Raw genomic sequence first — 22419 nt, forward strand, 5'->3', positions numbered from 1 at the left:
CGGGCTCTTATTCATCTCTCCTTCAATAGCAGTGCAAATTCAAATTCAATTCAGTGAATGATGTGAGCCATTGTGCCTTTTTTTTTTTTTTTTTTTTTTTTTTGGTCTAAGTATGAATTAGTTACTGCTTATTGCTAGATGAGGAAATGCCCTCACTGGGAACTGACTTCAGGACATGAACAATAGAGAGCAAGGGGGAAAAGGACACACGGGTTCTGAAAGCATCCTCGCTCTCAGATATCATCTTCAACATGATTGATGAAGTCTCAGAAGGAGTTGTTTTGCTGATGAAACACAAAAAGGCTGGGGAGTACATGGCTCTGTTAACCCCAGATAATCGTACCAGGATTTTGACATGCTTCCTGTTGGTTCTTTTTTACTCCTTCCAACTTTGCCCAGTTTAAATTTGATTTTCATATGTTTTTCACTGTATAGGCAGGTCAGCTGTCTTCCAGTTAAATTTGTTTATATGAAGACTCAATCAGACCATTGTACACGGTAGCTCTTACACGCACTTGGGCCAGTGGGTACAACTGATCATTGGCAGATGCAGCTTCCAACAGAACAGTGTTGACTTGGTTATTTACTTATTAGTCAATATCAATAATTAAATGGCAGTAAGGAAGTGGCTAAACAATTTTACAAGACATTTTAAATGGCTTTGATTAAAAGTCCAGTGTTGTACATGAGTGTCTTTTTCCCCAGTGGGTAAGTTCTGTACAAACTCCTTTTGTTCCAGCATCTCTCCTCTCAGCACCCATTATACTGCCCTGTATAAAATGGAAATGCTCACTAAATGGTTGTTTGACAGAATGCCTGTCTACTAAATCTCCAGGTCCTGTAGTGTTTGTTGCTCTCGCCATCCTTATTGAGAAGTATAAAGAATCTGAAAAAAGAAATACCTATTTTATTCATCAGAATTTGGCTTAAGGCAGAAAGCATCAGATTGGACTTTTAACAAATACAGTACTTTGGTGTTGTGCTTAGTAAAGAAGACTCCCAGGCTGGAAAGATGGCTCAGTAGTCAGAGTGCCTGCTTTGCACATGTGGAGAATTGAGTTGAAATCCATGTACAAAGCTAAGTGTGGCCATATGCCCCAGTAACCTGGCACTGTGGAAGACAGAGAAAAGAGAATTGCTGGCCATCAGCCTCGCTCCAGGTTCAGTGAGAGACCCTGGCTCAAAGGCATAAGGCAAAGAATAACTAGATTAGAAGATCTGACACCCTCCTCTGGCCTCTAAGAACACAGCATATAAACCTACACACAGGGGTGCGTATACACACACACACACACACACACACACACACTATAATTTTTAAAAAGCCTTCCATTCTGCCATTCTGTCTTTGGAAAGCCCTCTTAAAACACAGGCAGAATGATGAAGCAAAATCTATATAGTATAAGTTTTGAAACTGTGAAGATACACGTGGCCTAGTGCAGAGTGGTTCAACACATTGTGGCTGTATCAGGAAATGCCTGTTATTCTGTAACTAGAAGTTAATCAACAACTTTTATTCTTTACAGCCCCAGGGAAACAAGAAAGGCCATCAAGACACTTTAAAGCTGGTGTATTGGATGGTTTGAACATTCTGAGTGACAAAGATCTGTTACATTGTCTCATGCTTCCATGTAATCTCAAAGTAACACTTCCTCCTAAATAACAAGTCGATGTTACAAACACCTTTAAAATGTTTTGTTCAATAAAGATTTCTATCTCAATGTTAAGACTTTCCAGAACTTAAGAATCCAGTTGTTTAGGCAAGGTGGTGCATGCCTGTAATCCCAGCACTCCCGAGGGTCTTGAGATCAGGGCTATTCTGGGCTATGAGGCCAACCTGTTCTACAGAGCGAGACTCCGTCTCAGAAAAGATAAAGCTCCGTTATGCCCACTACTACGTCATCTATCAACAGCACCTAGTGGGGGCTCAGAGCTGTGCCTGACCTATGCTTTGTGAGGGCATGCACCATTCGGTACTGGAGACTGGCCATTCACTTACCGAAGTTGATTTAAAAAGGAAGCGGAAGCTGTTTACCTTTATTGAAACCAATGTTTGAAAATCATGGGCTCAGTTCCAACTAATAAAATGAGCCACCGTTTTCCGTCACAGTGTTCAGAGCAGCCTCTGTGTTCTCTCCCATGTGCCACTCAGGAAGTCGTATTTTAGGCTTGCGGTGGAACTGAGCCATGGTGAGGGAAGCCACCTACCAAGCGGGTGTTTGCCTCCCTCCTCTGCACGTGCACCTGTATGAATATCCAGCCTTTAATGACGTGTCTTTCAGATTCATTCCTGAATCACCTCGTTGGTTATACTCCCAGGGTCGGCTGAGTGAGGCGGAGGAGGCTCTGTACCTCATTGCCAAGAGGAACCGCAAGCTCAAGTGCACTTTCTCACTAACACATCCGGCCAACAGGACCTACAGGGAAACTGGGAGCTTCCTGGATCTGTTCCGTTACCGGATCCTCCTAGGACATACTCTGATCCTGATGTTCATCTGGTAATCTGAGAGATGTTACAGAATCTTCAGTTTGAGTGCTAAAAGGTCTCTTGATAACCCGGTCCTTCCGCAGGGATGGTGAAAGGTTGACCTCTTGTCAGCCTGAGGTTGTTCTGTTAAAGAAAATCAAAACAGAAACAAAAACAAGGTCCCTTTCCCTCAATGCTTGCTTGTGAACCCCTCTACTCTCTTGGAAATGTTATCTCTGGCACTGACAGGTCCCCGGGAGGTTGAAGGGCTGGACAAAGTCACATGCCGAGTCAGTAGAGGAAGGGTCAACACTCTGAGCCTGATACCCACTTGCTTGGGATATTCCAGCCTGCCTCTCAGAATGCTTCTGAGTTACTATAAGCTGCATCCCAGATTCTAGGTGGCCCCTTTGGAAGAATGCAGTTTCAGGGAGACAGTTTATGTGGACTCATAGTCCAGGGAATGATAAATACATAGTGAATGTCAAACAAAGACCCAGGGTTAGAGGCATGGAGGTTAAGAGAGCCCCTGCAATAAAAACCAAACCTGCAATATAGTGCAGACACCGCTGATTGGAGGTTCCTACAAGTTAGAAGCAGAGGCCAAGTGCACAGGAACCCAGAGCTCAACCCAGCTCTGAGTTTGCTCGTCACGCGGCCCATCAGCTGCTTGGGAGGAAGCACCTACTTGCGATGCTTCTGTGTCTGTGTGTGTGTGTGTGTGTGTGTGTGTGTGTCATAAAAAAGTCCATCTACGGCATTATACCCGTTAGGTCAGATGTTCTACTGCTTTGTCTTCGAGCTGTACTGCAGCTCTCCATGGCTGGTCCTTCACAGCCGAGGATACCTGGCCCACTACTGTGTTTTTTGGCAGAGGGAGAAATAAAGTGTTCCCTTTGCCGCGCACTCCATTGCAACCACAGCATACAGGCTTTTTCCCGGGAAAACAAAACAGAAGCAGATGAGCAACTTGTCCACTGTGGACTGCAATGGATGAACTAGGGGAGTTGGAAAGCCCAAGCAATCCATCACTTGGGTGGGAACTTGTGGTTTACCACTGGTTCTCACATGCCAGTGAAGGCCAGCCTCGGCATTCTTAGAACCAGCTGTTCCGTGCTGTGCTTTTAACATAGCAGCTTGCTAGACACTGATGTTCCTCCGGCCACTTCACTCTGATTTGGAGCATCAGGCAGGCACTCAGTTGAGCTGCGCTCCTTGGCCCAGCGCTGCAGGAGGCAGGCTTGTGCCTGTCACAATACCAGGGCGAAGAGGTGCTCCCTAAATGTGAATTTCAATGCTGGTGTGCAGAAATGAGTTAACGTCTCTTGAGAACCTCCCTCCCTGTTGATCTTCCCAGAAGGCCCTGCTCTGCTGTGAACCGTGGCCTTTTCTTTTCTACCCTGGTCTCTATAGTGTGTGTCCCTGCTGAAGTCCTTGGATGGGAAGTGACTAGGGTTCTAGGGGACGGAGAGCCAGGCATTTGTGGCCTACAGATGACCCACCTGAAGATCCAGCCTATTCTCTAGCCATGCCCTGTTGGCTTTCTCCATAGGAGGCTCTGTCCAATCCTTCTGATAATATCACAAGGCCACAAGCCAGTGTTCCCTAGATTGTTGAGCTCAATAAAGAATAGGGCCATTGTTTTCACTTCAGTACGAAAATGCTTGAGGAGGCAGGAACAATGTCTTTCCTCAAGCAGGAACTGTCCAGCCATTTGCTTTTTATAATACATAGACATAAATCATTCCCAAAGCCCCATTATGCTTTTGTTTCTTAATAGGATAAAAGTTTAGATTAAGATAGAAAGCTCAGTGGGAGAGTAAGACTCATTGCTTACAGCAGAGGCTATTATATTGAACTGGTGTTATATTCAATTATATTGAGAGTCTTGTTTCTGTCCTATGAACTCTGTCTCACCTCTCAGTCCTTTAATCCCCAATGCAGGTTTGTCTGCAGCTTGGTGTACTATGGCCTCACCCTGAGCGCAGGTGACCTAGGGGGGAGTATTTATGCCAACCTGGCTTTATCTGGCCTCATAGAGATTCCGTCCTACCCTCTCTGCATCTACCTGATTAACCAAAGATGGTGAGTATGGGTGACAAGGAAGCATACCGTGGAGGCTATGACTGCAGTGTACACACATTCTCCCATGTGTGCATACCCAGCTGTTGTGCTCTTCGGCCATAGACAGTGCATGCCCAGCCCTGCCCATCGGAGTTTCTCTCAGGCTAAATGTACATAAGCTCACTTTTCTTGATGTTTTTTTAATTTTTATTAATTATAGTTTATTCACTTTGTATCCCCCCCATAAACCCCTCCCTCCTCCCCTCCCAGGCCCACCCTCCCTCCCCCTTCTCCACGCATGCCCCTCCCCAAGTCCACTGATAGGGGAGGTCCTCCTCCCCTTCCCTGTGATCCTATTCTATCAGGTCTCATCAGGATGGCTGCACTGTCTTCCTCTGTGGCCTGGTAAAGCTGCTCCCCCCTCAGGGTGCGGTGATCAAAGAGCAGGCCAATCAGTTCATGCCAGAGACAGTCCCTGTTCCCATTACTATGGAACCCATTTGGACTGAATTGTCCTAACTAACTAACTTGAACTAACTGTCATGGGCTACGTCTGTGCAGGGGTTCTAGGTTATCTCCATCAGTGGTCCTTGGTTGGAGTATCAGTTTCAGAAAAGACCCCTGTTCAAGTACACAGTAAGGACATTTGCTCAACCAGGTTTGTAGCAGCTTTATTTGTAATAGCCGGAACCTGGAAACAGCCCAGATAAGTTCACTTCTTATTGTAGTGGTTCTTGAGTTCTGTGTAGGTGGATTCTTATGCAGGCTCTAACGCAGTGTGAAAGGTACTCCACTGGAGGGGTGTTGAGTAGTCAATGCAGACCCATACATAGGCCTGAGCAATGCGCTGGTTAGCTCCATGTACACAGACTCCCATCACCTCAGAATTCAGAAGCTCTTTTAAGCAGAAGATAAAACCTGACAGAACCTTGGAAGTCTCCCTACCTCCTAAGAACTCCTTTGAAGGGCAGAGTCTGCCCTGCTTTTTCTTTCATGAGCAAAGGAGTGAAATTCCAAATGCTATTTTATAGAACTCAGCATCCTGGTCTGTCTGGTTTTTTTTCCCCCCTCTGTTATTTAGTGAGCAAGAGACTAGTTCCATTGTTCCATTTCTTGTTGACGTTATCATTTCAACCTAAACTATAATATTGCATCGCATGCTACTGTTACTCAGGAAACCAAGATTCCTTTGGGGTTAATTAGCCTCATTAATAAAAGAATTTAGGAACAGACTTGGAAGGAAGCTTGAGGACAGTTTTATTAGAGTTTCAAAGAAAAAGGATGGGGCAGGATGGAAACCCAGAGAGAAGAGAGATGGCGAGAATGCCATACCTTTAAGTTATACATGGAGGTCAGAGAAACAGTGCCATCCCAGTGCCAAGGAAAATATGCTTAGCCTTTGGCCAGTATCTGAAGGAGAGATGAGAAAGATCAGGAAACAAATGGTAAATGCCAGACCAGCCTGTTCCAGGTTCTTGTTTATTTTTATTTTTAAAGCAAAGAGTAAAACATTGCTGAGAATAGGAGTGGGCTAGTGAGCTGAAGGAGAAAGCCAGGAAAGCATTGGGGCCATGAGCTCCAATGCCCTTTGTAGCTCCAGCCCTGACTCGCCTGCCATACCTGCCAGCATGCTTCAGCTGAGAGCCCAGCAGCCCAAATGCAGGACTCTGCTCAGTTGGAGGTTTTTCTCCTAGAGAGTGTTGCAGGTGCCTTGCCTGAGCCCTCTACTAGTGACCATCACTTCCTCTCACCGTGGTCCCAGCCATCACACGCAGCATCGCTGTAAGGACACATCCTCCTCTTTTACAGTTAAGCCTCTGATGGCCATTTCTAGCATCACCAGGAGGCTATTCATGAAGGTAGCCTATGCTTAGGGCTTGCCTAGGTCAATGTCATTCAAAAGCCATTCCATGCTAGCTGTTAAAAATAACCTGGAAAATAGCTGTCAAAAAGACATCAGACCCTTCCTGCTTTTCAGAAGCTACTGGCTTAAGGGGGGACTGAGATCTAAAGGGGAGAAGAACAGGGGCTTTGGGATCAAGCAGACCTGGGTTTCCTTCTAGTCTGACCTGTGTGTTAGCTTCCTGACTTCAGTAACTTCCCCCGCTAAGCTTCCGTTTGTACTTAGTCTAAAACCAACAATCTTAAAATTACCCTGGCAAATTAGTTATCAGAATTACAAGTAAACACTGAAGTTCATGGTGTTGGAGGGATGGCTCAGAGGTTAAGAGCACTGGCTGCTCTTCCAGAGGTCATGAGTTCAATTCCCAGCAACCATATGGTGGCTCACTACCATCTATAATGAGATCTGGTGTCCTGCGTGCAGGTGTACATGCAGACAGAACATTGGAAGAGGGAGGGAGGGAGGAGGGTAGGGAGGGGTCTAGGGAGGGGACTACAGCTAGGATACAAAATGAATAAATTGTAATAAATTAAAAAAATTTTTAAATAAAATAACCAAAATGGTAGAATGTTAAAAAAAAAAAAAAGAAAAAGGCACACACACACACACACACACACAAAGAACATTATATACATAATAAAAATACTGAAGTTCACAGCCTATTGCTGGCTCCTGGAGAATGGAGATTAATGGGGCTTCTTTTTTCCAAGAATAGACTTCTTACTTTGAAATTAAACTGTGTAATACATTTTACTGGTATTGAAACCACTAACAAGAATATTTCTTGTTTATATTTCTAAAAGATGGAGACAAAGATAAACAAATAAAAAAGCGCCACCATCCCTTGTATTTAAACATGTCAACACCCTAAGAGGAGGGTAACCAGAGAGTAAAACGAACTAGAGGACTCCATTCTCTCTATCAGCTTCAGACTGGAAAAGATGGAGAGGGTTACAGCACATGCCTGCGTGTTTGTCATGAGGACTGAGGGAGGTCCTGTGTTCACGATCTTCCCACCAGCGGGTTCCCGTGTTCATGCTTGCTTATATCCTGATCTGTCTCCTGACCAGATACACTTGCCACACACCAAAATTAAATTGAGGACAGTTAAGTAGGAAAGTTGCAGGAAAGGGAAAACAACTTTGTAAGATCTTTTAGAGAGACATGTGATTTCCTCCTATTGTTTAGGTTTGGTCGGAAGCGGACGCTAGCAGCGTTTCTGTGCCTTGGAGGACTAGCCTGTCTCATTGTGATGTTTCTTCCAGAAAAAAAAGGTATGCCTTTCAAATCTCTGTGAGGATTCTGAACAGCACTTTTATTACAATGAATCTCAATATAGTAAAGAGATCACCATATGCCATATTCATTTCTGTGATTGCATGTTCTTTAGTGATTGTGCGGGCTATAATGGGCCAGATTCTTTGCATTGCCTGAACTATTCTTTGGGTGAACACTGTGCTCAGAGGTGTGCTATTAATTCTTTCAGGCTATTAAGCTACCATCTGGGGTGTCTGGGATGCAGCACTCAGGATGTCAGGGTTGTTTACTTGATGATGTGGGAGGCCAAGGTCCGTTCCGCAGTGAAAGAAACTCCTTCCAGGCTGCAAATGAAGCTGTACACTCTGGCCAATCTCAAGACTGGAGATTGGAAACTAGTTCTTAAAGGCAGCTTAGGACCCCCCAAATGTCTGCAGCTGGTACCCCAAGGTTAATAACAATAACAGCAACACCGTAAGAGTAACACTCAATGTCCGTCACAATGCTTATGCTCTGGGTCATTTTATAGTGTGACTAAGGACTGCTGAGATGACTCGGCTGGTAAGGGCCTTTGCACAAAGCCTCATGACGTGAGTTTGATCACAGTTACAGGATGGAGGTGAACAACTCCCACAGGTTGCTCTCTGACTTCCACACACATGCTGTGGTATCACATGGACACACACACTTACACACACACGCACACACAAATGGATAAACATAATTTTAAAAAATAAAATTTAAAATAAAGGTGGTGGTACACACCTTTTTTTTTTACTTGATTTTTTTTTATCTTTTACAATTTATTCACTCAAGATCCTGATTGTAGCCCCCTCCCTCATCTCCTCCCAGTCCTACCCTCTCTCCTGCTCACCCTATCCCCCTCCCCTAGTCCACTGAAAGGCGAAGTCCTCCTCCCCTACTATCTGATCCTAGCTTATCAAGTCTCATTAGGATTGCCTGGATCCTCTTCCTCTGTGGCCTGGCAAAGTTGCCCCACCAGGGGGAAGTGATCAAAGAGCAAGCAACTGAGTCCATATCAGAGACAGCCCCTGCTCCCTTTTGTAAGCAACCCACATGGAGACTGAGCTGCCTATGGTCTACATCTGAGCAGGGGGTCTAGGTCCTCTCCATACCTGGTCCTTGGTTGGTACATCTGGCCCATCTGGGGTCCAGATTTTTTGGCTTTGTTGGTCTTCTTGTGGAGCTCCTGTCCCCTCTGGGTTCTTCTTTCTTCCCTTCCCCCACCTCTTCCATAAGACTCCCTGTGCTCTGCCCAAAGTTTGGCTGTGAGCACATACCTTTAATCTCAGCAGCACTTGGGAGGTAGAGGCAGGCATATCTCTGAGTTCAAGGCCAGACTCGTCTATAGATTGAAGTCCAGGACAGCCAGGGATACACAGAGAAACCCTGTCTCGAAAAACCAAAACAAACAAACGCAAATAAAGTACATTTGTAGGAGGCTTTGGTGTTTTTATAATTCTTCAGCTTTACTAAGCTCTCCCTTTGGAGTGGGGATGTAGCTCAGCTGGTAGAGTGCTTGTATTGCCTGAAACCCTAGGTTCGGTCCCTAGGACTACGTGACATCTGGTCATGTTTGCAAATCTGTAACCAAGCATTCTAGAGATGAAGGCAGGAGTATCAGAAGTTCATGGTCATTCTTGGCTACATAACAGGCTTGAGGTAAGATACACGAGACCCTATCTAAAAATAAATGTCTCCTCAACACCCCGTGTAACATTGTTACCCTACATAAAAATTCTGTGAGCCGGATGTGGCAGTGTGTGCTTGCAATTCTAGCGCCCAGGAGACTGAAGCAGTAGGATCCCACGTTTGAGGCCAACCTGGGCTATGTAGCAAATTGGAGGCAGGCCTGGACTACATAGCAAGACAATAAAGAAGGAAGAGATTCTGTAGATACAGAGGTACTTGCCAGTTCCCAAGATTTTTTGTTTTGTGTTCCTTTTTTGGTACTTGCACATTAGAGGTGTGACAGATCCTGCAGAGGGAGATGTGAAAGGAACTTTCATTTGCCTAGCTCAACTTACTGCTGCCTCCTGCTAACCCAGGCCTAGTCCTGGAACCTTCTGGCCTCTGTACAATCTAACTTGGGCCTAAAATGTTTTCAGACTCTGACACTTACTGCTGAATAAGCTCACCCTTACTTGTTCTTACTGAGCTCTGGGCTGGCTGGTTCAGCTCAGCTGTTCTGGCTCAAACTCCTCTCCCAGCTAACTTATTCAATTTGGCTTCTCTCTCAGCCCCTGAAATGCTCTGCTTGGCCTCAACTTCACCTGTGTCTACCTTGCTCTCTCATTCACCCTCTTTCTGTAAAACACTTCTGGTAAAACTGCCTCCTCTCTCTCTGCATTGCCCCTTAAGTAGCTTCCCTTTCCTCTCTCTTTTCATGAAAGCTGAGTGTATAATATTCTGTCAGATCTTCACTTTTTCTGCTACTCAATTAAACATCATTTTCAAACATGGGCACTTTTTCTACAAACTAACTTTACCTTCATTGTTCTAGATTAAAGGTGTGTACCACCATACCTGGACCTAAGCTTTCCTTTACCTGAAACTTACTCTATACCAGGCTGGCCTTAAACTCAGGTCTTCTCGCCTCTGTTTCCTGGATAAAAGGTGTGTTTGTATTCCCACCAGATCACACGGACCTCGAAGGTCTCTGGATGTGACCTCTTGCCAGAGCAGCCATGTTGTGAGTTAACATTCCTCCACAAGGTGATGTGGTTTCCAGTGAGGAAGGTCCGAAAAGCCTTGCTATGAGGGCACGTGGGCTAAGAACAGCCTGCGATGAGTTTTGGGATTCTGATCTCTGTCATATGGCTCTTGTGCTCTGGAAGTGCTCATGGAGATGGTCGGGCTGAAATTTGATAACTTCTGGGCAGCATAACGTGTTCATTACGTGTCAGAGCAGCCTGCATGTTAAGTGTCCCTCAGCTAAGGTGCTTCTCCTCAAGGTTCAGTTGTTCTAGGTTCTTATGCAGAACCTTCCAGGATGCCCATATTTATTTCCTGACCCCGCTGCGTACCTGCTCCACTGTCAGCCACAACCCGAAGTTCTGTACTGTGAACCAGAACACAGACTGTTCCTCAGCTTTAGTAGTGATTCGGGTTGGGATTGTTCCACAGCTGGTTAGGGATTTTTATCAACTCACGGAATAGAGAGAATTCAGGATGTTTGCCCATTTTTTCCTCCTCTGCCGGTGTCATTATCCTCATTTTGTTTGTCTAAGGCAGGAAATAATGGACTTCTAGTTTTGGTGGCTTCATGCTCAGCAGAGCTTGTCTTATGTAGGCAACTTGGGAATGTAGTTCTCTACCACAGCAGTGATATTTAGGCCTCATCTCAGAGAGCAAACCTTTGGCCTATTACCATAAGCATTTTCTGGCTGCATTGCACCCCTGGAAGGCAAGCCAAAGGATGTCTCTTTTCCCCTCCTGCTCCTATGCACATTCAGGTGGCCCACCTCTAGGAGTCTACACGTGACCCTTCTGTAACAGTAACTCTATTCTGAATAGCAAAACAAAAATCCAAGGTGAACACCCAAGAGCAATCTCCTATCCAACCAGCCATCCCTCTTCATCCTCATCTGTCCTGAGAGCTGCTGGAACTCCCTGCAGATTTTGCCCCTTGATGGACACAGCTTGAGACACAATGAAGCAATATTTTCCATGGGATTGGGGAATATAACACGGCTGTTGTGCTTAGAAAAAGTGGACAGCCTTTCTAAAGATTTCCTAGGAGAGAAATTCTGTAACGCCCCTTAGTAAATGATTAGTGACTGCTAGAATGCTCCTCACCCACAATGGCTGAGCTCATTTCCCTTCATTTGACTCATCACTAAAGAGAGAGAACAGATGGCCAACTTTTTTTTGCACACAACCTTTGCTATTCTTTCTAGAATCCTCTCTGAGCTTTAAAAAATTCTTTAAACTATTCATATTTACCCCTTAAAATGTTTTGTTTGGTTTCTTTTAAATCTGTTTTTTTTTTCAGAGTTTTAAACTATAGGTTATAAACACTCTGAAAAGTATATATTAAGAAAGAGACCGAGCAGTTTCTGTTCGCATCACATTAGCTCGAAGACCACTCATTTCTCCACCCTGTTCCTGCTCATTTCCCTAAGTTTTTCCATTAAGAATTCCACACCTGTGCTCTCCCCTTTCTGCCACTCAGGTGCCCTTTACCCACTGGCTTCTTTTGAGCATCTGCGTATGATTGTGGTTTTTCGTTTCTGGGGCATTTGTGGATACTGTGACACGATTTCTCTAGGAGACACAGAAAATAAGCTAAAAACCAGATGTTGAGTATCTTGCAGCCTAGGATTTATAATTATAAGTTGAATACCCCTATTCCAAAAAGCTGACACCTAAAATGTTCCAAAATACCAAAACTTTCTGCACTGAAAACCCTGAGCGCTTACAAACCTGACGCCCCATGTAGAAGATTCCACACTTGACCTCGTGTGATGAGCCACAGCACAAATGCCCAGAAAGTCTTGTATGGCATTGCCTCCTGGCTATGCAGTGTTTATAAAGCACAAATAAATCTGCTGCTTAGGCCTGGGTCCTCTCCCCAAGACGCCTCCGTGTGTATGCGCCAACACTCCCAAATCTCCCCAAATCAGAAACACATCTTTCTCAAGCACTTGAGAAAAAGGCTCCTCGGCCTATGTTAAAGAGCCCCTTCATAGCCGTGTGGTTCCTTCCTAGTCAGCCTCCGGGTGAGTGTTCTCTTCTAGGAATGGTGTCGGGGCCACTTACTCACTTTTTACACACATCGCCAGCGGGCATTTTACTTGGTTTGCATTCTTACTCAGAGGAGGGTCCTAATTAATGTTACAGTATCGACTGCCAATTGGCGTGTTGACAAAGCACCGGATTCTCCACAGACTCAGAAGGTCATTATGTGTCACTTACCACATAAGGAAACTAAAGTTCAGACTGGTCAGGTAAGTGTGCCCAGCTTTCTGACGAGGGGTTGGAGTTTCAGGTGCCCTTGACTCACAGAGCAGCGAGTGTTCTCACTGAATTGCGTTGACCGTTGTAATTACAAACGGTGACGCTGCGGTGTCTGAGCGCTGGCACTGTGTGATTAGGGCCTGGCAGGATTAGCCAGGGCTGAACAGAGGATGTTAGGATAGCTCTGAGCGCCGGTGGGTACGGCTCATGCCGCTGCAGCCTCTGGAAGGTGAGAGCCCGTGCCAGATCAGCACCATGGGGAGTCTGTGCTTCAACTCCCCACAGCGGCCAGCATGTCTCATCCCCTTCCTTGGCCTGCTCTCCCATCTCTGACCCAGCTTCTCCAACATCTGTGCACGCAAGGTCCTCTCTGTGACCAAAGCCCACTTCCTGGCCTCAGACAGCTTGAACTCTAATGAAGGAACGTAGTGATCCAAAAGGAATGAATAGCAGTGCCACAGGAGAACTGATAAGTACTTGAACTTTCAGCCATGATAGTAAGAGAGCATCTCCCTTCCTGCTTTAAGCTATAAAACATTTTTTAAAAAAGCTATAAAGTGTACATTAAAATGTTCATATTCAGCCATTGGATAACAGCCTGCATATAACAATGATACCAGAGAGAAGGAGACTAGCAAAGGTGGGCTCCAAGAGAGTCTCCAGGCCACAGGGCAGAGAGGGAAGTGCAGCAAAACTTGGCAACTTACTGAATCAGCAAAATAGATGCTAAGCATGGCTAGAAGTTGCTAGGCAAAAATACTGAGAAATAGATATTAAGGTGCCTAGAAGAAACAGATATTAAGGTGGCTAGATGTTGCTGGGCAAAAGTATTGAGAGGAGTAAAACACACAGAGGAAGACCTCCAGAGATCTTCAGAAAAATCCTCCGTGCTCTGTGTATGCAGTGGAGGAAACTAGACAAGAGGGGGAAGAAGATGTGACACAAATGGGGAAGACTGCCAGACAGCAGTGGGGAGGACTGCCAGGCCAGGATGGGGAGGACGAATCCCCAGACATGAGTGGGGAAGATCATGACCTGGGGAAGACCAGTAGACAAGAGCAGGGAGGGCTATGAGCTTGGAATGGAGAGATAGGAGTGGCAGAGATCATCAAACAGTAGCAGGCAGAGCCATCGCTGGAACCCGGGGCCATGACTGCTTTGTGCATCCTTTAACTAGACATTACCCATTAGAGGAGACAGCCTGGACCAAAAGTGAAAGGCCTAAGTGAAGGCTGTTGGTCCTGAAAGTATTCAACACAAACACTGCAGGATCGATTGATTCTAAGTAACTGAGCTGCTTCACAGAGCAAAGTCAAAGCAGCATTTAAAAGATGCTAAGGGCGCCCAGCAATCTAACCAGGGAACGGAACAGTCTCACATGGCTTTCAGTCAGTCAGGTATGTATAAGCAGGAGAAAACCTCCACACAAGGGGAGAAATCAGCAGCAACAACCCAGAGGTGTACAGGTTCTGGCCTCTTCTGGTGAGGAGGCCAGAACATACAGCCGTGGCTGTAGCTGTTTCCCTTGTGCCTAAGAATGTCCAAGCAGCTACTGTGACTATATTCTGTGTGTTTAAGCACACAAATCCAAGAAGCTGTTATAATGATGTTTCATGTGCTGAAGCAGACAAAAGCATACTTGGAATAAGCAGAAAATGAGGCCATAAAGAAGATGTGCACTGAATATCTAGAAAGGAAAAATACAGTGTGCAAAAGCAACACAGTGATGGGTCCAACTGGACACCACAGCAGAAGAGATCCATGAATTATAATCATAGCAAAAACTATTTTAAAAATTGAGCAAAATCTAACAGAGCACCAATGAGTTGTGGGAAAATATCAAATGGCCTGCCATGTAACTTTGGTCTCAGGGAAAAACATTATTTGCAGAAATGATGACCAAAGGCTTCATTAATAGATAAAAATTCAAATGCATGGTTAAAAAGTAGCCAGTTAATGGCCAGGTAAGGATCCTAAATGTGTGTGCCTCTTAAAACATTCAGACTCCCCAAACGGAACTGTGCAAACTTAAACTTGATCCTTCAATAGCTGATTCAGAGATCGATTGAAAAGTAGAAAAGCAAGACACAATCAGCATAGCCAGCTGATTTGTACACACCTTACCAAGTGCAAGGGCACATGGCTTTCATTTGAAGAGCCACAGAACATCTGGAGAGATGTCATAAGTGGGGCCACAAAGTATAAACACAAAGAATTAAAATGATTGAAGACTTATAAAAGTATTACTTGACCAGAAGGAAATTAAACTAGAAACCAATAGCAAAAAGATATCTGGAAAAGCCTCAAACATTTGAATACTAAACAATACTCTTTTAAAAACACACAGATCAAGTAAAATAACAAAGGAAGTTGGAAGGTATTTTAGTTAAACCATAAATCAAATATATAATATCAAAACTCATGACATGTAAAAAAAAGTGAGGCTTAGGTATGAACATTTATATAATTATCAGTAATTAAGAGAACAGATTAGTAATCTCAACTTCTGTCTCTAAAAGATGAACTTTAAAAAGGAAAGCCAAGCTAAACAGAAGGCAAGCAGAAGAATTAAAATAAGAGGGGGAAAAAATATCAAGGAATGAAAACAGAAAAATGACAGAGAAAAGCAAGGAACCTAAAATCCTGTTGTTTAAGACCAACTAAAATTAATAAGCCTAATAAAGAAAATGAGACACAGATCACAAATATCAGAAATGAAAATGGGACCATCGCTAAAGAAGCTTTAGGCATTAATGAGAAAACGTGAATATTCTTATATAGTAAATCCAATTTAGGTACAGTCTTTAGAGAAACAAACTTAAAAAACTTATGTGAAAGCCAGTAGATGACCTTTGTAGCCCTCTGCCGGAGAAACTGAATGTGCAGGTAGAAATATTCCCACACAGAATTGCGGGGCTTTGCTCCTCGGTTCTAAAAAACAGGTAAATAGGAAGAAATTTCCAATTCACTTGATTTTCCAGCAGTTCACTTAAGGCCAGCAGTTACCTTGAGGACTCAGTCAGACAGAAGCAAACTTTACCCCTCAAATACAGGCACCCACCAGTGTCAGTCACCATATTTAAAATCCAGAAAGAAAGAAGGAAGTTACATGATAATTCAGGACAGGTAGAAAAGGCATGTTTCGGAGTTCAGCACATATAAGAAATATTAGCAGCTGGAAGCAGAAGGGAATTTCCTTAACTCGACAAACACAAGTGAAGGAAAATCTCTAGCAAACGCTGCATTTACCACTGAAAGAGTGAATAATACTCGCTGTCATCAGGTTGCTCATTCTCTATGGAATATTGTCAAAACATACCAGTTATTGCAATATGGCAGAAGGGAAAGGGATCCAAGCTGAGCCAGAGTGAAACAACAGAGAATTCTGAACAATAAAATATATACTAGAATTAATAGATGAGGGCTGGCAAAATGACTCAGCAGGTAAAAGCGCTTGCTGTCAAGCCTGGCGACTTGAGTTCAGTCCCTGGAACCCACATGGTGAAAGGAGAGAACCAATCCCACGAGATATCCTCTGACTACCACACACATGCCATGCTTCACACACACACACACATACACACACACACACACACATTTTAAAATAGTTAATAAATGAGCTTGTCAGAAACACGTGATTCACAGTTTTATTTCTATATATTTTTAGCAAAATAGTCTACTATGTAATTAAACAGTGGCCCTGGTAATAAACAATTTTTAAATTTTAGAAATTTTAAAAATTTTTCTGTAGCATATATAACATAAAAACCATAAAAGGTTGATAGGAGGAACTAAAGAGGGCTAAATAACTGAACTGGCAATAGTAATAATCATAAATAAGATGACCATGTTCAAAGAAAGAACTTATTTAAGCCATCACTTCTTACCAAACTGATTTATCTTTAGTACAATATCAAATGTCCATGAGGATTCTTTTATTGATAGGACTAATTTGTACAACAAACAAACAAAATATTATGACTTTTAAAGGGATCCTAGACTAACTAACATAATTTTTATCAAGGAAAACAAAGTTGTAGAATTTATCTATGTTTAACCTATTCTGCAGTTATAGTAATCAAGACAGTGTGGTATTTGATAGGACGGACCAGGGGAAAGAACTGAATATTAAAAAGAACCACATGTGTGAACAACAGAAGTCAGAGCATATGCAGTCGTGAACTTGAAATGTTTGCCAGGCCTCAGTGCTGAAACTGTGCAGCTTCTAGAAGAGTAAACAGACAAGACAGCAGAGTAGTGACTGCGTTAGTCAAACATTTCTTTTTTAAATTTTTATTATTGTTTGTTTGTTGGTTTTGGCTTTTTGAGATGGGGCTTCTCTGAGTAGGCCTGGCTGTCCTGGATTCTCTTTGGAGGCTAGGCTGGCCTTGAACTCACAGATATCCACCAGCCTCTGCCTCCCAAGTGCTGGGATTACAGGTGTGTGCACTACACCCAGCTCTTTTCCCTTTTTAAACAAGATTTTTTTTTTTTTTTAGTCTTTTAAAAAAAGTGAATGGATTTACTTACATATGTGTATGGCTGTTTTGTCTGCATGTATGTCTGTGCAGCTTGTGTATGCCGAGTGCCCAAGGAGACAAGGAGTGTGTTTTGGAGAACTACAGACTGTTGTGAGCTAAAATGTAGTGCTGGGAATAGAGCTTGGGCCCTCTGGAACAGCAACCAGTGCTCTTAACCACTGAGCCACTTCTCCAGCCAGGCAAAGATTGATTAACTAGTGCGTAAGAAGCACTGAAAGAAAAAAGAAGCATAATCTAGACTTGATCAAAACACAGGGTATTTCTTTATAAAAGATTCTGACCAGTGATAATGCTGCACGCCTTTAATCCCAGCACTCAAGAAGCAGAGGCAGGCAGCTCTGAATACGAGGCCAGCCTTGTCTACAGAGTGAGTTCTAGGGCTCCATAATCTTGAGATTCCCTCTCAAAACAAAAAAGGAAAAGATTATTGGGCTAGGGGTATAGCTCAGTTGATAGAGCACTTGCCTGACACATCTAAAACCCTGGGTTTAATCCCCGCACCACATAAAAATAAGTGTGATGGCTCATACCTGTAATCCCAGCACTAGGGAGGTGGAGGCAGAAGGAACACAAATTCAAGGTCATCCTCAACTACACAGAGAATTCAAGGTTAGCCAGGGAGTACATGAAAAGTCACAAACAAACAAAATGATCCAATAACAAAAAAATCTCCATTGCCAGGGGGTAAGGTGTGTGCCTGTTAGGAGTTCTGGGCCAACTAAGGCAGCATAGGGAGACAAGGGCCTCTTCAAACAAAGCAGACGCATCTTTAAAAAGATAGAACGGCATGTACAGGCCAAGAGGAAGTGTTTATAAAATAATGCATGACCGAGTATTGAATCCAAAATAGAGAAGGGAATCTTAAAACTCAGTTTAAAGAACGATAAAATATTTAAGAGGATAATTCTCCACGAAGTTGTCAGAAAGGCGAGTGAGTACACACGAAGATATTGAAACCCGGCAGACACCAGGGAAGTGCTGACTCTGTGCTGAGACGTAAACATTGCACAACAGAGCGGCCAAAAAGAGAAAACTCACTCACAGGGGCGCTGCCAGCCCGGAGTTCCGGGCACCGTGGACGGTGCCTCACACGCTTGCTTCAAGTGAAGCATGGGAGGCCACAAACTATTAACTCATTCAGGTGGAATTCTACAGAAAATGAGGCTGTGGTGACGGAATTATGCTTGCTTGCTTGCTTGCTTGCTTGCTTGCTTGCTTGCTTGCTTGCTTGCCTTTAAAGAAAGAAGATGGGGCTAGCAAGATGGCTTAGCAGGTGAAAGTGCTTACTACAGAGCCTAATAAGCCAAGTTCAGTCCCCAAGACCCACATTGTAGAAGGAGAAAACAGGCTCCCAAAAGTTATCCTCCGACCTCCATACATGCCCCCCCCCCCACACAAATGCAACTAAAAACAAATGGGGTTGGTGTGTGACTTTGACAGAGTGCATGCCTAAGACCCTGGGTTCAGTGTTCAATACCAGAAAAGAAAAGGCAAAGGTAAAAGGTTCTATTACACTACAAGGCATGTAGCTATCTCACTGTTTGTAAACATGAACAACAGAAAATCTGCCTGTGGAGAGCTGGGTTGCATTGGTTCACTTGGAATCCCAGAGCTTGGGAGGAGGGGGAGAGTTCAAGGTCACCCTTGGCTACAGGCGAGTTCAGGGACAGTCTGGGATACCTGTAACCCTGTCTGTCTCAGAACACTGCAAACTAAAACAAATTTGCTTATCCTCACCCAGTGAAAGCAGAGAATGACTGAGATGAAGTTTTGCTATTTGGAAGCAACTGACTATTCTTGAGGCAGGAGTTCAGGGCCAACCTGAGTAACAGGGGGAACATGAATCTATTCATAGAATATATACATGAAGAAAGAGTGAATAAAAAATAGAGAATGGGATCCCCCAACTCAATAATAAATGGACAAAAGAGACGTTTATTCTGATGGCTCCAAAGGGCCTGAAAACAGTCCTTCAAAGTTGCATTGTTGGAGCTAAAGTATGACCTCGAGGTGTTCCATGTGTGGGAAGACACAAGTATTATGCAAATCCACTTTTTAAAAACCACAATTCCATTTTAACTTCCTCTTTAGATAACTTTTTTTTTTCCTTTCCAATCAACATTTTGACCACTCACTGGGAATGACTGCGAATGTAGGTCAGTGGCTGCAGAGCCCGGCAGCCGCAATAGCAGGAACCCTAACAAAGAAAGCTGTCTGCTGTTGACATAAGCCATCTTGGGGGAGAGGTGGGTTCCCCTGAATAGTTGACTGCAGGTGTGTTGGCAGGAGCAGAGGAGAGAAGTAAAAAGTCAACACACCTCAAGAGAAATAAGAGATATTTTATTCTTGAATCAAATATGAAGGACCATGGTCCAGGAACCTGTTTATATTCAAGGTGCCCAGGACAATACTAAGGAAGCAGTCATGGACTTGTAGGAGTCATTGGGAAAAGAAGTAATAAATGTGCCTACCAGTTATGTTTGTGGAAACCCCAGGCAGATGATTACAGCAAAGTGATCCAATCAATAACAATTCTTACGGATTTCCGGTACTCTCTGGTGACATTCTTATCCTTAGAGTTGGTGGAAGACAGGGTACACTAGAGTACATCTCAAAGGCTTTCCTTTAGAGTCAAAGATATTAGCTGAAACACAGGGGTGGGGAGTGAGGGCGCTAGAGAGAGCCTGACATTTGGACTGCGAGCTGTACCGTCATAACTCGCCACAATTACAAAGTTGCAATCAGCTGGTCCCTATGAGGAGCGTCTTCAGCATGTGGTTTCTGTTTGCTCGTTCGTGAGAGAGTTCAGTTTACACAAACAGTTACGTATTTTTGTTTCTGTCAATGCTACCCAATACCTTTTCCTGATTTAGTTTTCTAGAAAATAGTGGGAATGTAGTCTCTTTATTGGCTTAAATGGGGAAGTAAATAATCTAATAAAATTGTTACCAGAGGAAGTGAGATCAGAGTCCTAGAAATATACCTTGGAGCAAATGCTGAGAGGCATGGGTTGTCTTTCTAGAGAGAGTCCTTGCAGCTTCAATATATACTGCTTATGCTAGCCAAGGTCATCCCAAAATGTCTTGGCAGCATTGACTGTAGCCTGACGTGACATGTTTAAGATGCCCACTCAGGGTCTCGCAACACCATGTTAAAGTAGATGAAGCCGAGTCCCACAGTCAAGGAGGAGGGGGTCATGATTTTGGATAAGGCATGTGATATGCCCTCTTTGTTGGCAGCTGAGGCAGCATGAACGCAGATTCTTCCTGCCACATTCATGCCAGTTGCAGTCCCAGGGCCTCTTAGCTCAGCAAATACTTAGTGAAAAACTGTCCTACAGGGAATTCTGTGAGTCAGGCTGGTCTAAATAAGACACCAAACTTAGCATGAAATTCCTTGAAACACACTTTTGGCAAACAAGATGAAGAGTGAGTAGTGACAGGAGAGGGCCTGAGGCATGCCTGTCTAGGGACTGGAAAGTAGAAGCAGGCAGGCACAGGAGATACGATGGGAAGAAAGGCTCCCGTGAGCCAGAGAGTCCCTAGGAAAGGACACGGTCTTGTATTTAGAAGAAATGTCAAGAAGAGAGAGGCAGTTACATTGGTGATTAGGTCAGTGGTGCTGGCTTTCACGAGTATGACTTTGGGAGAAGAAAGCAGCAGACTGGAATGCTGGGAGTTAGGGAGGAAGTGCAGTGGCAAGTTTAATGGTGACAGAAGGACGCAGAGCATGGGAGAATTGTTTTCTTCTCATGAGGAGAAAATTGCTATTTTGAAGGTGGGGGTGTGTGAGTTTTTGAAGGGGAGACATTCAGTGTGTTTGACAGGCAACTACTATAGAATCCCAGTTAATAAAGAAAAGAATCACAGGATAATCGATAGTATTTTAGTAAGGATGTAAAATTGAAATAGCTTCGCATTTTATGTAAATAGATTTAAGAAGTTCAAATCTAATTACCAATTAATAATCCAAGCAAGAAACTGAGAAGAAAAAACAAATTAGAAGTTTTTTTCCAAATTTTTTCAGCTTTTGTTCTCTACAGAACAGTGTCATATCTTCTTTCTGAAATTTCATAAGAGTATCCTGCAGTTGAATGGACTGTTTCAGTATTTGAGGTTTTGGATGTCCCACAAAACCCCACGTGCTGACAGTGCTCAGCTGTGGACTTCACAAGTGTTGTCTCTCCTCAGACACAGGCGTGTTTGCAGTGGTCAACAGCCACTCCTTGTCCCTGCTGGGGAAGCTGACGATCAGTGCTGCCTTCAACATCGTCTACACCTATACCTCTGAGCTGTACCCCACTGTCATCAGGTACGGCTCTCAGTGGGGTACGGCTCTCATGCTGCTGCGCCCCATCCATGCTGCCCAGGCTTTGTCGACTGTGCTTTTGTGGGCAGAGACCGCCTTCCCTATCTTTATTCGGGCGTATGTCAATCCTAAAACCATTTAATCACCCATTGTCTCACTGTTCTATTGCTGTGGGAGATACCGTGACTAAGGCAACTCTTTAAAAAGAAAACATTTACTTGGGGCTTGCTTGCAGTTCCAGAGGGTCCATTGTTTTAGATGGGCAGTGAGTGCATGCTTACATAAGAAAGAGCATCTTTCATCCTAACATCCCTTCATAAAGATAAGAGCAAACCCACATTTAAGGTAGGGCTGCAGCCTCAGCTCTGCTCCCTGGGCCCTGGGCTGGTCCTCCCTGTGCCAGCCCTTTGACAAGTCTCCTTAAGGATTGTTTGAAAGAGCCCCTCCCTTTCCTCAAGCAAGAGGCCTAGGGGTGCTTTCCACCTGATGATTTAAAGTCTCTTCCCAGAAACAGCTCGGTCTGCAGTTGCCTGCTCCTCCTTGATTGTTTCTGCAACTTGATTGTTTCTATAACTTGGGTGCGATGCCAACCACACGGACATTTTCATGCTAACAATACTGCCGATAGAACTGGATGGCCATCCTGTCTGGAAACAGTGCCATTCTCTCTACTCCTCTTTGCCTTTTCTGCCTAAACTATTCATGCTGTTCTGGGTTATCAGGCAATGTGAACACATTATTTCCCATTTATATACTTGGCTTTCAATAGTTAGCTGAGTTGTTTTGTTTTGTTTTTTTAAAGAAATGGGCAAAGTTTTTGGATCACAAAGCTCTGGTTCGCTGGATATCTTAACTAATAGATGAGCTAACGTTCATTATTTGCCACGAGAAATACTCAG

At 43.9% G+C, this 22419-nt stretch overlaps 1 protein-coding gene across 5 annotated transcripts in view; it reads left to right on the plus strand.

Annotated features, from left to right (window-relative positions):
• Slc22a15 (solute carrier family 22 member 15) overlaps positions 1-22419 on the plus strand; it is a 64891-nt gene that overhangs the window by 37373 nt on the left and 5099 nt on the right. For 4 of the 5 annotated variants that reach the window (XR_009594792.1, XM_060392970.1, XM_060392969.1 and 1 more), the window contains exons 6-9: positions 2283-2498; positions 4412-4552; positions 7623-7708; positions 21403-21523. Coding sequence is in view for 3 of the 5 variants with exons in the window: in XM_060392970.1 (XP_060248953.1) it covers positions 2283-2498; positions 4412-4552; positions 7623-7708; positions 21403-21523 (564 nt within the window). In the remaining 2 variants the exon portion in view is untranslated. Of the gene's footprint in view, positions 1-2282; positions 2499-4411; positions 4553-7622; positions 7709-12554; positions 12662-21402; positions 21524-22419 lie in introns of all 5 variants that reach the window. The other variant, XR_009594793.1, reaches the window with a different exon arrangement.

This window comes from Meriones unguiculatus, chromosome 10 (genome assembly GCF_030254825.1).
Source record: "Meriones unguiculatus strain TT.TT164.6M chromosome 10, Bangor_MerUng_6.1, whole genome shotgun sequence".
In the NCBI taxonomy this organism is placed as follows: Eukaryota; Metazoa; Chordata; class Mammalia; order Rodentia; family Muridae; genus Meriones; species Meriones unguiculatus.